This window comes from Podarcis pityusensis (assembly GCF_964106645.2).
Source record: "Podarcis pityusensis genome assembly, chromosome: 4".
In the NCBI taxonomy this organism is placed as follows: Eukaryota; Metazoa; Chordata; class Lepidosauria; order Squamata; family Lacertidae; genus Podarcis; species Podarcis pityusensis.
The window spans coordinates 96,466,798-96,482,813 of record NC_138027.1 but is presented as its reverse complement, the minus strand read 5'-3'; the positions used below and the strand labels follow the sequence as shown (position 1 = coordinate 96,482,813).

Below are 16,016 nucleotides of genomic sequence, written 5' to 3'. Positions count from 1 at the left end.
AAGTTTGAGAACCAAGGTACCACTGTACACTCTTACAAGGCCACCACACATGGTAAAAAGTACGTTCTTTCTCCTTACATTTCCAGCACGTATTTGATTTTGAGGTCAAGGGTTCATCTAGTTCAGCATTCAATTTCCCAAAGCAGCCAGGCGATCAGGTGTCTGAGGATGCTCATAAACCAGCCGGGAGGTTGGCTTGTTTATAGCCACTGCTACAGAGACGTCTCCTGCCTTTCAATATGGAGACTCCACTTAGCCAACAAATTTAGCCACCAATTTCCTCCATGGATGTGTCAAATCTAAGCCACTCTCTTTTGGCAGCTAATTCCATAATTAATGGAATTGTTCCACAATTAATTTTCCGTTAAAAAGCAGTTTGAATAGATGCTCTCTTTTGCCAGTCCTGAGCTTACTGCCATTTAATTTAATTGGGTGACACCCCCCCCAAGTATGAGTTTTGCTGATACACAAGAGGAACAGGAATTCCTCTCTTCACATGCAAAAGATCTGTATCGCGAATGAAAACAACCAGAGGAAATGCAGCAATGACATTTATTGGAAATTCTCCAAATGATACATGTGAATAAGTCCAACTTAGGGTGTCTGCCTCTAAAAAAAAAAAAAGTTCTGAAAAAAATTGCAAATGTGCGCCTTAACAAGTTGATCGATGCAGTACACAGTTCAACAGTTCTATGGGACTGGTTCTGTATGCACAATATTGCTTCAAGTGAAATTGCAAAAAACAAAAAACAAAAAAGGAGAATTACTTTCCCCCTTCCATCTGGGAAAATGCAATTATTAGTATGATTTCACCGGATTCCATGTGAGTTTATTCATTTGGGTAAGAGGCAACAGCTGCAAGAAAATAATGCTAGGCACAATCTATTAGAAATCTGTCTTCCACAGTGGAATTTCCTACAATGTCACCTGCTAGACTGTGCCCCGTGATGATCACACCATTGTTATCAACTAACAAGAAAAGACTGATACTGCCGTTTTAAATCAGAAAACCAACTTTGTTGTCCCTCGGATTTGCTTGTCGCTTGCATTATGCATTCTACAAAGGAAATATTGGCACTCTCTCCAGCTCACCCCACACCTATGAGTAAGACACTTGGTTGAATTTGGCACTTGGCTTATTATTATTATTTTTTAAAAAACAACAATACCTGGAAAAATATAACAAATAAATCCCCACTGGATGTTACGATAATTCGATTCAAGCATGTTCCCTCAAATGCAAATTTCCTGCGCATGATTAACTGCTATTTTCATAGCTCCCTCAGATCAAAGATTGACTTCAGGGTCTGGTCTACAAGACAGAAATGGCTTCCAGAAACAACAGATCTTCAGCGCTGTGCAAAAGCAGAGACTGATAAAAGAATGGGAAAAGCCCGGAAAAAGCATTGAACTGTGTCTATTGGTATTGAATCCTGCTTCTAAACAAAATGAGAAAAGGTACGCCACAGAACAGATATCTTAAGCTGAAATGTACTAACCACTAGATTTGGACGACGACTTCCCTGCAGAGTAAACATGTCTATCTGCTTCTCTGAGGCAAGGGCATTTTTGAGGCATCATAATAGTCTACATAGAGAATCCTGAAGGTTTGTCAGTGCCCATATCCCAATAAAGGGAAAAAACTGGACGGGTCATTGGCCCTTTGCACAGAGAGAGGTTGGGGACTCTTACAAGGTTTCTTTGGCTCGTTGAAACCATGTATTCATCACATATTAAACTGCATGAAGCAGCACTCAAATCGAAGGTTATCTTATGTGCCAGCAGACAGGCAGAAACTCCATGTAACGTATCTGTTGGTGTGCATCATGTGAGAAAAAGGGCGAGAAACGAAAACTTCGATTCTGTCTCCACATAAAATAATTCCTACACCTACAGAGCTAGCGTGTCAGAGGCAAAAGCTACCTTGGAAACACGTGCTAGTTCTGTATATGAAGGGAGTAGTTTATTTGAGGGAGCGTTCACACATTTCACAGCCAACCGGCTATTCATCATGGTGTATCTCCCGCAAGATACATCATGCGAGATTTCCAAGAGCCTGTTTCGGCTCTTAATTTCACACCACAGTGAACGGGGGAAGAGGAAGGGCTTCCAACTTTGGCTTTTCCTGCCTCCGTTGGGGAGAATAAGGCATAGCTACTTCTCTACATGCAGGAGAAACATGGCACCGTTGAACTCTCCTCAACAGCTGAGCCGCAGAATGACAGCCGGTCAGGGTTATTCTTGGACGTATGTGGAAGTCAGCAGAATGGACTGCAGGCACGTAAGAGCTTACAGGGATGTCCTCCACAAAAATGGCCAGAGACACACACACAGAAAAAAACCTTACACGAAACACAAAAGAAATCCCCAACTAAAATGGAAAACATGCTGTTCTTTGGAGGGGAACAATTACATTCTTGTTTTCTTTTCAAGTATTGATCAATGTATATAAAGACAACAACATGTTCCTTTCACTAGATCCAGAGAACATATTGAAGTTGACATTTAAGTTACCAGCGGTCCAAAAGGGTGGACTTTCATCTCTTTCCCTTTACACCAATCCTAAATATACATCTAATTGTCTTCTTTAGATCCAATCGTCTTTTTCTTTCCTTTTTTTGCATTGCTATTTATGTACACCCATTATTAAAAACATTTAACCTGGGATTTGCATATCAAGATTTTAAAAGGCCTCTCCGCTGCTAGAAGAATCCCAGTACCCGTGTGTGGTTATGCAGATACCTTCTACGTTTGTCGTTTTCCCTTTTCTTTATTGTTCGAAACCGTGTTGCCTGCAACGCTTCACTTATGGCTTATTTCTAAATTTTGCTTGGGTTACAGTTTGCTTCCTTTAGCAGCTGTTCACAGTCAGGCAGCACCTCTTCCGGCAAGTATTTACAGATTTTCTCAATAGTCTTTCTATAGAGCGCCTTCTCTTCTTCCAGAGACTGAATTAAGCTCTTCATCTTGCTCTCCCTTTCCAAGACGTCTTCCAGGTTCGATTCCACACTCTGGATTTTAGCATGAGCTGCCTAATTGGAAAGTAGGAAAATGATTTTTTAAAATCGAGTGTCCTTGAGAGCAGAAACACATAGCACCTACCTGCATAAAATGCTTGCAAATACGTCATACAAATTGCTCGCTGTTCCCTTCAGGTTCATTGGGGATAAAGCATTTCCTGTTTGCTCTCTGTAGTTCTTGTGATACAGGCACATTTAATTTCCAGTTTACTGAAAAGAACTAGTTGCACAAAGCTATTTTATTGTGGATCTTAACTTCTAGTCATAGTCTACTGCACTTTGGCAACAACCATTCCAAAACTGTGTGCTGGGATACCACAGTGTCTACCCAGCTCCATATTGTCTACGCTGACTGGAAGCATTTCTCCAGGGTTTCAGGCAGAAAGAAGTTCCTCTCAGCCCTCCCTGGGGATGAACCTGGGACCTTCTGAACACAAAGCAAACGCTCTCCCACTGGGCTATGGCCCTTCTACTCTGGCATAGATGCGATACAACCTGGTGTGTTTTCCTATCCTACCTCAATGAACCTGAAGACCAAACAAAGCTTTCACCATCAGATGTTTGGCAAATGTGTAAAAAAAACAGGGGAGAGGATGGAATTTGAAGAGGAGAACTGTTGGCGGGAGTGGCTCACTCTTCCTCCATAATCCTCTTCCGCAGCCACCGAGCAAAGGACTGGGAGTTTTCCTTTGAGGAAAAGAGGCTGGGATATGGAAATACAGAAGGGCATCATGTACCTGCTCCTGCTGGTTCTCCTTTTGTTTAGTCCAGCCCAGATCTGCTAAACATTTAGAGAATTGAGAGCCTGAACGGATCTATTAGGTTTCCTAGGCCAACCCCATGTGCCACACCGGTTCTGCAATGCAGGATAAAGTCACAACATGCAGCTTGGCCCTTGGTAGTTTACCTGTAGTTTCTCCAGGAGGTCCATATTCTGCCTCTTCAGCTGATTGTTTGCCCTCTCGAGTTTCTCGGGAACCTCCCCATCATCGCACAGATTTGAGTTCTCTTGCAGTTCGTCTTGCAGAACGTGGTACTCCACCTCGTAGGCGTGCAGCTGTTTGGAAATATCCATCTCAAAGACCTACCAAAAGAAGAGAAAATATTTGGAGAATGGAGAATATTTAAGGATTATATAAGATCATATTGTACCAACCACACCATATTAGTAGATCATGAGTGATCCTTGTAAACACAACAAATACCGTTTGTGGAGTAGATGGGAACAATATTAAAGAATATAAAACTGTGCAAACAAAACGACAGTATAAACAGTACAATGAGAATGATTGGAAGACTCATTTTGTCAGAAGTCTTTTTTATTTAAGTGTTTATTTAAGCATTAATTAGGAAGATTAAGTTTTTTATGTACAGAAATCTGTATTTTCTTTTCTTAATTTTCTTTTTGTAGTATGAGATTGTAAATTCTTTGTATATGTGTGCAATTTGTAATGTGTGTAAAAAAAGAAAAGAAAACAATTTTCCTTATGAGAGGTCCCACCGTGTTTAATTCAGGCAAATTGGACCATCTGAACAACTACAAGGATGCCTCATCCAACTGGTTACATGAGTCAAGGAGGCGTTTGCACTTCTCCCCCAGAAGGGATGACTCTCAAGACTAGAAGCTGCTTCTGGATAATGAGCCTGAAAGATGCAATCTTGAAAAATCAGCAGCATGTATGTTCCAAACTGAAGTTTGGTGGAACCTGTGCAACTTGGGTTGATGTGGCTACATTAACACACTTTCTAGACAGGCTAATAAATAGAGGAATCTTACCAGAGGCAGAGAGTAATGTCAGTGAGATAGCTGGGGAATTTTCTTGACCTTTTGCCAACATGCTAACTCAAAGACGTTTCAAGGATTAGCAGCTAAGTACAGGGACTAGGGTGGCGCTGTGGTCTAAACCACTGAGCCTTGGGCTTGCCGATCAGAAGGTCGGCGGTTCAAATCCCCGCGATAAGGTGAGCTCCCGTTGCTCGGTCCCAGCTCCTGCCCACCTAGCAGTTCGAAAGCACGTCAAAGTGCAAGTAGATAAATAGGTACCGCTCTGGTGGGAAGGTAAACGGCGTTTCCGTGAGCTGCTCTGGTTTGCCAGAAAGCGGCTTAGTCATGCTGGCCACATGACCCAGAAACTGTCTGCGGACAAACTCTAGCTCCCTCGACCAATAAAGCGAGATGAGCGCCGCAACCCCAGAGTCGTCCGCGACTGAACCTAATGGTCAGGGGTACCTTTACAGTTAAAAACACAAACACCCACCCAACCAACCACACACACATTTGTAATTGCACATGTACATTTTTAAAACGCACACACATTTGTGATATATTCCGATGACATTTGGAGGATGCTGCAATCGTGCATTTGTTTGTTTAAAATGTATTTAGCTGTTAACCTTAGACATTTGTAAAACATTTATACAAAATACAGCAGGCCAAAAATATACATGTATGTATTCAGATGATAGTAATGCCTCCACATTAGATAGGCATATATGGAATTGGAATTGCTGACTTCTATAATGACATAGTATACCTTTTCTTTTATCCTGTTCAGTTAAAATGTTCTTTAAAAATCGATTTTAAAAATACCTCTAATATGGCAATATCTTGAAACTGCAAGATAAAGTTATAGCACTGACCCACAGAGAGTGCTCTTTTCAGTTAGTCCTTCACAGAACAGAGTTTTCTTTCTTTTTTTTTTTTTTAAATGATATTTATTAAGATTTTCAAAAATACAGAAAGTAAAGATTAAAATACATTCAAAGCCTTATTTTCATACATCCACTTTCCGGGACTCCCCCCTTCCCCCACCCCTACCATATTCTCCTTTCATATTGTTGGCTCCACAAGCTCTCAGTTCTAATTGAAACTTAATTTGTTTAGACCATTATTCGAATTTAAAATTTATACACTCCTCATCAATACCCCTAATAAAAAACAAAAGTTCTCTCCCCAGGGCCCACCCCATTTTCATTCCACAATTTCCCTTTTTTTAATGATAAGGACACCCCACACAATAGAAATATAAGAAATAAGAAATAAAAAGTATAATAGATGAGAAAGAGCTAATTCAGAAAAAAAAGTTGACAAGCCTTTGGATTTTAGTTCTCCCCCCCTGTCCCCGGTTTAATTTCCCCCTGACCACCAAACCATATTATCTGCCTGGAATTCTTAAAGTCCATAAATCACCTATTTCCCCCAACTCCTTGCTGGCTTTTTCTTTTTATAATTATTTTTTAAAACATTTAACTTCAAATCTTTAATAAAACTCCCCCCATTGTTCTTTCCAAGTTGTAGTCCAATTTCCTCTTGTTCCGCTGCTGAAACGTTCTAATTCAGAAGTTTAGTAACTCTGCAGGGATTATTGTTATTCAGGAACAAAAACTTGCGTTCAGTCCCTTCCTTTCTTCAATAGAAAATTCTATTGTCTCCTTTAGCTGAACACCCTGTAGACAAAATATTATTTCCGTTTTGCAGCTTCCCAGAAGATAACCAGTCCTGTAAAATTCCAATGGTATTTTTCCACTTACGACCATCTTTGTAATGTCCCGAAATTCCTCTAGGGGGATTGTTGTAACTTTGTTTTCTCTAGTCCAAAAGTCCGATTGTTATCCATGTTTTCGCCATTTTGTATCCAAGTTTTAACAGGTTATAGCAAATTGTAACAAATTTAACCAGCAAAGTTCTCATAATAAAATCCTCTCTGCTTTCCGACTTTGACAGCTACTTTGACAGCTGTCAAAATCTCCGACTCTTTTCACCAGGCTCTCTCTTCAATCACCCCGGTTCCCGGGGGGGGGGGGTTACGTTTCCCTTCTCCCTCAATTCTTCCTCCAGCACAGTTCTTGTAGTTCCCCATCGTGGAATTCTTAGTTTTTATCAGCAATACAAATCTTTTTGGACCTTGGTTTCCCCATCCTTGTTTTGGAAGGTTTACAGTAGGGAGGGGGACTGACTTCCTTTTTGGATCCCCCCCCGCTCGTATCCAATCCGAAAAAAAAAATTCTTTTTTTTCTCCTTTTGAACCCGGTTTCCAAATTACTCACGGGTTATTGTTAAAAAGTCCGAATTTTCAATGGAAGAAGTCAGCGCTCTCCGCCGGATGGCATGCGGCTTCGCTCGGCAGGGATAGCAGAGGACTCAAAGCACCACGCTTCTCCCCGGCACCCGATCCGTAGCCTTTAAAAAGGCTCCTTCACGAGTCGGGAGGGCGCTAGCGGTGCCAGCCGAGTCTCCATGTCCACGGCCCCCGTGGCCGTGGTTTTTAAGGGTCCCCGCATCGCCGGTGCGGTAGGACCCAGCCCCTGCCGAGCAGGCTCCCTCCGGAGCTCGGAGGGAGTCCGCCATTCGGCGATGGCGCCAACCCGGAGTTTTCAATCTCCTCCATTAACCCAGATATAAGCTAACCAACCAACTCCTTAAAGATGGCTTCACACCAGAGCTTTGCACTCCCAGGATGGTGTCAAAGGCACTAACAGCTTGTGCATGAAATTGTTCACAGGAAGAAGAAGAAGAAGAAGAAGAAGAAGAAGAAGAAGAAGAGGAGGAGGAGGAGGAGTTTGGATTTGATATCCTGCTTTATCACTACCCGAAGGAGTCTCAAAGCGGCTAACATTCTCCTTTCCCTTCCTCCCCCACAACAAACACTCTGTGGGGCTGAGAGACTTCAGAGAAGTGTGACTGGCCCAAGGTCACCCAGCAGCTGCATGTGGAGGAGCGAGGACGCGAACCCGGTTCACCAGATTACGAGACTACCGCTCTTAACCACTACACCACACTGGCTCTCAGTCTGCTTGCTTGAGGTGGAAACCAGGGTATGAGCAATATGACTCACAGCGTCGGGATTACAACCTAATATTTCTAATTAGAACAACAGTGAACTTTACAGAGTGCTTCCTGTACATCAGCTCAGTAATCCTTACAAAAAAACCCTGTAAGGAAGGCCAGATATTATTCCCTGTATCCTAGACTGTGGCTGGAGAGTGGCTTGCCTCAAGCCACCTCGTGAATTTATGGGAGAAGCGAGGTTCAAGCCAGGAGCCTTTGGTTCACAGCTCAGTTCTTTAGGCACTATCATATAACTGAATGGCCAAGTGATGCATTATCAATGCATTCTACTGTTTGTGTGGGGGTGGAACAGACTATTATTACCTGCGTCATAATCTTTTCCATTTGGAGCTTTGTCATGTCTGGTAGAGTGTTTTTCAGAAACTCGACGATGCTTTCAAATGCCTCGCACATCATGATGTGTTCCTCTTGGCTGCTTAGCAAACTTAGTGCTACTTTAAATATGACTTCTGTCCCCTGAAGAAATATAATGTCTAGGGCAGAGAACAAAACGTAGATTAGATTGTGTTTCCCATTGAAAATATACATATTTATGTTGAAGATTCAAGGGGATTAAAAAAAAAGTCATTTGTTTTGTGTTGTTACACTTATCTGTTAAAAACATGTTTTATAATTAACATATACATCACACATGCTTTAATATTCCAAGTCAAGAAAACGTGTCGTGTCTTCTCAAGTAAAATCCAAGCACAACACATGGCTTGGTTAGCATCAGTGAAACGTCACCATGGCCCAAGAGCTAATGAAATGTAGATTATGTTCCTGCAATACACTTTTTAAAAATTCCTGCAGAAGGATCAGTTTCAGGAAAAAAAGAAGTCTTAAACAATTGTTCTAGTGCGGAAGGAATGCCCAAACTACTCAAAAGGATGTTTTGTTACATACACACACGAATTAGGGAACCGTTCTTACACCTGAGAAGCTGATGTCAAATAAGCCAATGTATGTTAGCCAGCGTAAAGCAGAATTAAATGTGGCTGGTCTGGTATAAATCTGTCACTAACGGCACTATGATTACGTCAAAGGCGTGTTGCAGAATAGGACCCCCCTCACAAAACCACCAATTTGGAGGGGCCTATTATTGATCTGCCCAGCCAATACACGGAAAAGCTTCTTACCGAACACTCTGGCTACAAATCCCAATGGAAACTGCGAAGCAAATAAAGTCAGAAACCAGGGGGCAGCATAAAGGCTGGGGCTGATCTCGTTCTCTTCAAGGTGGTTGTAGAGGTCTCTGTGATAATCATGCAGTAGCCTCGACAGCTGGTACATCTGGATCTGTATTAAAATACGGGAGAGTGAAGAGATTAAGAATTTCTCTGACTTCTTGTGCAATTCGTACCTGCTATCACAGTTTCCCCAGGGGGGAATCCTGAGGCTGTTTGGGTCCCCTCTCCCTGTGGCTGCTGTTCACATGATGCTTAGTCTGTCCAGAAGGTGTGACCACATGTATATACAGTGGTGCCTCACAAGACGAAATTAATTTGTTCCGCGAGTTTTTTCGTCTTGCGGTTTTTTTCGTCTTGCGAAGCACGGTGTCGGAAAAGTTTTGGAAAAGCTTCAAAAATCACCAAAGTCTTCAAAAACCTCAAAAAAGGCTACCACACCGCGTGCTATGAGTTGCTCCTCGAAGTCAAGTCGCAACTGTATTAACGGTTTTATGAAAAAGGAAACAAACTTGCAAGACGTTTCCGTCTTGCGAAGCAAGCCCATAGGGAAAATCGTCTTGTGAAGCAACTCAAAAAACCAAAAACCCTTTCGTTTTGTGAGTTTTCCGTCTTGCGAGGCATTCGTCTTGCGAGGTACCACTGTATGAACATAGCTAGAATTCACTGCCATAAGATGTGGTCACAGTCACTAACGCAGGCAGCTTTTCAGATTTGCAGCACCCAAGGTTGTATTTCAGGTTGGTTTTTCTAAGCTAGAAAATGATCACAGATTTCCCAAATAATGTGTCATTTGTCCCTTACTCTAACTGATAAATTATGTTGAAACAGTTAAAGTACTCTCCTGTGAACTAGCACTCTGGAATTTGTCTTAGGAATTCCAACCAGAACAGCACAGAGGAGGGAGAGATCTGCACAGCTCTCCCTCAAAATAGAGAAATGAAAAGCAGGGAGATATTGATCAGCTGCCACGTCTTATTACATTGCCAACAGAGGGTTACACTTAAAGAAAGACGCTATTTCTGAGTGAGGGAATAGTTTGCCACATCACTTTGCCGCTGCAACAAGTTGAGCAAGGACGAAACCCGGCCATGAAGCGAGCTAGCTTCTAACACCGTGTTCCTCTCATTCAGCGCTTCCACTGAAGGTACCTAATAAAGTCATGGAGCAGCAGAATATTTGGCAGCAGAGTATGAGGTGAATGGAGTAAACTGCTGAGATGGTTGAGAAAAACACAGGGAAGGTAACTGCCCAACAAGCCAATGGGAACTTTTAAGGGACAATACAGGAAACAGTGGTAAGAGAGGTTGTTCTGAGTACGACAAGAGATCAGAAACCAAAGGGAACCAGGCGGCAGGTCACATTTAGTTCATGAGCCTTCTGCAGTGCTGCCTCCAACTCCTTTCTTTCTCCCACGTGGAAGCCTATTTCTGCCTTACCTGTAGAGACATCATGTCCGGCCTGTACTGCTTCCGGAAGCCGAGGTCGTACATGAGGAATTTGAGCATTTCGAAGGCTTGTTCTTCGCTCATGTGGAGGAGCAGCACCCCAGCTACAAAGCTGATACCTTGGCAGTAGCCCACCTCCTTGTCCAGCAAGGAATAAGCTTTCAGAAGATTGAAGAGGGAGAGCTGCCCTGCTCCTAATTGAGCAGAGAAGTAAGGATGTGTTGGGAAGGTCCTCCCTGGTGCAGAGAGAGAGAGAGAGAGAGAGAGAGAGAGAGAGAGAGATGTCATCTGAAATGAAGAACTCACAGGACACTTAATCAGAATAAAAATCATCAGAAGTTCTATTACCAGCGTATGCGATCATTTGGGAAGCCAGCCATGTGTTTAACTGACTAGCTTCCAAAGTGATTGCTTACCCACACATACACAGATATAACCCTTGCTATATACACTTCCTAACCATGGGCGGCAACAACAACAACAACAACAGCAACAATAATAATAATAATAATAATAATAATAATAATAATAATAATAATTTATTATTTATACCCTGCCCATCTGGCTGGGCCTCCCCAGCCACTCTGGGCAGCCCCCAACAAAATATCAAAACGCAGTAATGCATCAAACATTAAAAGCTTCCCTAAACAGGGCTGCCTTCAGATGTCTTCTAAAAGTCTGGTAGTTGTTCTTCTCTTTGACATCTGGTGGGAGGAGGTTCCACAGGGCGGGTGCCACTACCTCTGCCTGGTTCCCTGTAACTTGGCTTCTCACAGTGAGGGAACCGCCAGAAGGCCCTCGGCACTGGACCTCAGTGTCTGGGTAGAACTATGTTTTACTCCGAGCAAACCCATTGAAATCAATGGACCTAACTAATGTTTGTTATTTTCAATGGGTCTACTCTGAGTAAATCTTCATTGACTACCACCCCATTATCTAATAGCAACAGAATGTTAAACTTCTCTTTTGTCTCTCGGCAGGACTAGGAAGTCTCCCCCCCCCTCTTGGTTCCTTACACTGTGCTACTCCTGGGCCGCGGCCTTGAGAAGTGTGAAAATGAACCATTCTAAGCAAATGAAAAACAGGGTGCTTATTACTGGGGGCTGTTTCCAGGCATAACAACTGGCAGCCATAAAATAATAACTGTAAGCAAGCTGCAAGATTTGGGTGGCACAGCAGAAGTACAGAACTGAACACTAGGCACAAAATTCAGGTTCCCCAAAAAACTCTTTTCTTTGTTGAACGTCAGATCTCTAAGCCTCGTGGCTAAAATATGCAGCTGCGTGTTTACAGATAGTGCCACCTAACGTTCCAGAAACCAGAGCGGGTGGCTGAATAAGACTTCAAGAGAGAAAGAGTTAGTCTTCAGTGCTCACGTAGTTCTTTACCCAGTGGCTAGCAAAACAAAAATGAATTTATGCAAATTAAGAGGTGTTACCCTGGTACTTCACACTCGTACAATTTATACAATCTGCAGAACCGGATTAACTTGGAACAAGTCCCCTCCCCTGCACATATCCCCACCTCCAACCTGTTCATGACCTAAAGTCGTGACTATGGGGAAAAAAGTTACCTAGGTCTACAAGGATGGCATGTTGCTGAGCTGTCAACTGTTTCAGGAGTTCTTTGTAAGAGATATCAGGGGGTTGCTGTTTATTTGGTAGCCGGTGCCTTACGCGATGCTGCACAGCAAGAAATTGCCATATTTCTCCCCGGCGACTTTTGGGAACACCTGAACACAGAAGATATAAAACAAAATTATTCAGGGGATTGTGGGGTGATTCAACAGAGTTCCCTTCAAATATAAAAATTACCCATTTCTAATTTATAACCATTAGGGTCATTATTTTGAACTTCTACACACTCTGTTCCACATGAACACTTTCAACATCTCATTTATTGCAGCCTCATAATGGGGCAAAAAAATGGGATCCGTTTGCTGGCCCAGTGACATTCTCCAGGAGACTCAGAATTTTCAGACCTATTTTCTGAGCTTTGGGGAAATAGTTTACTTTTCCACCCGAAATCAAGCGGAGCACTCCCTTTCTCTAGTTATAGCCTAGAAATCTTTATTTGTCAGCCACTCCTTTCCCAAAACTCAAAGGGACTATAATTTCCCAGTTTTCAACTGGGAATGCAAGGCAACAAAAGCGAGGGGAAATCACCAGAAAAATGTCATTGTTTTGCATCAGGCTAATTCCCTGCCTATGGTGGTGTTCAAACAGATGAAAAATGCAAGGTCTCCAAAAAAAAAAAAAAATGCACTCAAAATTACCATCTTTCAGAGTTGCATGGATATCTTCCATGTCGCATCTGATTTTGGCTCTGCAATTCAACAGCTTCTTATCCCAGATATTGATAGCGTCTTTCTGACAAGTACCAACTTCCTCATAGTCCAGCTTAACCTTTCTGGACTGGAGCTCATCTCTGCTTGCTGCAAGAGAGAACACAAGGCACAGACCATTTCAGATGATGGACCACAGACCAGCATTTAATGCCATGTATGTCTGGCATGTAGGCCTCATATCACGTCAACCATCCTACAGGCCGAGGTTTAGGAAGGCATGTTTGGGGCCAGTTACCCATAATACTGTTCTCTTACTGTGCAAAAGCTCTGCAACACTTACAGCCTTGTACAGCCAGCTATTAAAGCTGTAGAAAGTTCAGTAAGACTCAGTAAGACTTTCTTAAAACCTGTGGGAAGGTGAGAACATGCGCTCAGCTGTCTCCCCTGAGCCAACCTGGTACACAAGCTCCTTCTGCCGATGATCTGAATTCCGCTGTATGGTTCACAATGTGATTATCCTGTCCTAAAGCTAATCAATAGATTTGTTGGAGGTGCAAATTACATGCCGGTTGAATAGATGGAAGCAGCACATGCAAGACGTAAAGCTACAATTCCATCACTCCAACTGCGAAGGATTTAGTGCTATTCTACTATCTGCAGGGCTTCAAATAGTGGGATACATATAAGGAGGGGAAGAAAAGATTTTCCTTACGTGCATCTTACCTTCTATAAAAGAAAATATAATTCAAGCTTCCTCGACAGCATTAAGAAGAATACGAAGTATTTTTATTAGTATTTTGTCAACAAATTTCATCTGATGATGAATAAGCAAAGAGGGTGTACGGGCAGAAATAAATTGCACAAAGGCAGCAGTGAACTCTGCTGCAACTTGCTTTATCAACTTAACTCTCTGTGCATGGGAAGGTGAGGAAGAAGGCAGGCAGGTTTATACGTTGTCTCAGCCATCGAACGATGCAATGTTAAATGCTATGTGATACAGCAAAGAATTTGAAGCTGATGCAAATCAACCAGCTGAAACAGACTGATTAGAAACTTCCACTCTAGCAGAATTCCCACAGCCACAATCTGTTTTCTCATTTTCACCACTTCATAATTCAACGTTCTTATGGAAGAAAGAGAAAGAGGTGTTTGCTTTATGCTTTTTTAAACCCACAAAACTATGAAAAAAGGGATTACAAGGCACTTCTGTCTACATTTTCTTCACAAGCATCTCTGCCAAATGGTGTATGATGCAAATGCCCATATGCACCTCGTAGACAGTTCAAATAAGCTAAAAATAAAAAAGTGAAACAAACAAAGTCCAAAATCTGTGGTAATGTTTGAAAAGTTGAGTGTCCCATTTAAGGGCCTGCTTATCTCTCAGTCACCTCATTAGAGATATATGAGTGAGTGAGTGAGTGAGGGTGTGAGGGCTGTGAAGCTGGAGGCAAAACTGGAAGCAGGAACTGCCTATCATCTTACAGATAAAGGAAAATAAACATAGTTTTAAGGTGCTGAAATGCAACAGGGATCGCAGGTCCAGCCAGACCCAAAAGCTATCCAGGATGGGCTTGTCATTAGCTTAAACAGTTTTTTCTTAATTTTGTGACGCATACCAAAAACCTTTATATTGAAGGACGAAATGTAAGCCCATGAAATATGGCAGTCGCACAACACCATTTCGTTAGCTACTTCTGCTTCAAGTTCCACAGGGAATTCATTAACTAATTCCTGGGACATCCAAGCCTGGAAGGCAGAGCAACCATTCTTTATCTTAACCTTCACTAACCTTCCAATTTCTGGTTTTCCTTTTCCATTCGAAGTAGCAGTATTTGCTGATGGATGGCTTTTCTCCACAGACTCTGCAGCTCTTCAGAGTTCTTTTTCTCCCCAGTCTTATCTTGAACATCATCGTTTTGCAATAAGGAAACAAGGGGGTCTTCATCAAAAGATCGTGCAAGAGGAGACAGCGGCAACAATTCATTTACATCACCTCCATCTGCAAAATATCGCTGCATTAGACATGGATTTATTCAATACTGTTTGAGAGTTCTAGTATGGTGGCAGAAATATGCATGAACATCCATCATTAGGATTTTATTTATTATATTACTGCATATGCTCATATTCACCCATCTCACTTTTCTTTCCTCTTAGGAGAGAGACCTGGGTTACTGGGTTTTGGTTTTTTTGCTTATTCTTCAGAACTGCCATGCACATTGATGACACTCTATAAATAATAACAGTAGTACGTAGTATTTTTAGTCTGTGCTCCAGCACTCAATAACATATATACTACCCTAACTGAAGGGACGCGGGTGGCGCTGTGGGTTAAACCACAGAGCCTAGGACTTGCTGATCAGAGGGTCGGCGGTTCGAATCCCCGTGACAGGGTGAGCTCCCGTTGCTCGGTCCCTGCTCCTGCCAACCTAGCAGTTTGAAAGCACGTCAAAGTGCAAGTAGATAAATAGGTACCACTCCGGCGGGAAGGTAAACGGCGTTTCCATGCGCTGCTCTGGTTCGCCAGAAGCAGCTTAGTCATGCTGGCCGCATGACCCGGAAGCTGTACGCTGGCTCCCTCAGCCAAGCGAGATGAGCACCGCAGCCCCAGAGTCGGCCACGACTGGACCTAATGGTCAGGGGTCCCTTTCCCTTTACCCTAACTGAAGCCCATGGACCTAAGGACATGTTGCTACAAGCCCAACTATACCCTCATAAGAAAGCAAGATGAAACTTTTATAATGTAACCCTGATACAGCCTAACTTTGGGATTATTATCTCATCCAATACTGCTTCTTTACACACCAGTCAGCAAATTTGTTTTAAGATTCTTTGCATCCACAGTTTTGCCTGCTAGACAGACAGACAAGCCATTCTAACAGTGTCACCTATTGGAAATCAAGTGCTAATGAACATTCATCTTCTGTGGTTCTGCTGAATATAACAATCAAGTCAGAAAGTGCAAGCGGACATACATAATTCTGCAAGTTTTGTTCTCGAGAGTAAAGTGCCAAGGCTATATATGCCCTTATGAGCTGCAGACTGGCTTTAGGGAAAGACAAAAGTTTAAATGCTTGAACCCTTTTTTTCTGGCCTATGGCCTCCCTTGAATAAATACTTCCTAACTGTTAATTGCCAGATGTAATTAGTGTTCCTTTTGATTTAGCATTGAGAACTGTTACTAGAGCACTCTCCTAGCAGCAGAGCCTGTCAATATGATAACTGGATATTATCCAACTTAGGCAT

General features: G+C 42.5%; 1 protein-coding gene across 3 annotated transcripts in view; it reads right to left on the bottom strand.

Annotated features, from left to right (window-relative positions):
* Positions 1 to 538: 538 nt before the first annotated feature.
* TBC1D4 (TBC1 domain family member 4) overlaps positions 539 to 16,016 on the bottom strand; it is a 93,804-nt gene continuing 78,326 nt past the window's right edge. For all 3 annotated transcript variants that reach the window (XM_081002913.1, XM_081002914.1, XM_081002915.1), the window contains 8 exons: positions 14,560 to 14,769; positions 12,759 to 12,917; positions 12,057 to 12,215; positions 10,475 to 10,719; positions 8,988 to 9,147; positions 8,173 to 8,342; positions 3,928 to 4,104; positions 539 to 3,032 (listed from right to left, as the gene is read on the bottom strand). In XM_081002913.1, coding sequence (XP_080859039.1) covers positions 2,820 to 3,032; positions 3,928 to 4,104; positions 8,173 to 8,342; positions 8,988 to 9,147; positions 10,475 to 10,719; positions 12,057 to 12,215; positions 12,759 to 12,917; positions 14,560 to 14,769 — 1,493 coding nt within the window. In that variant the 3' untranslated portion in view covers positions 539 to 2,819. The remainder of the gene's footprint in view (positions 3,033 to 3,927; positions 4,105 to 8,172; positions 8,343 to 8,987; positions 9,148 to 10,474; positions 10,720 to 12,056; positions 12,216 to 12,758; positions 12,918 to 14,559; positions 14,770 to 16,016) is intronic.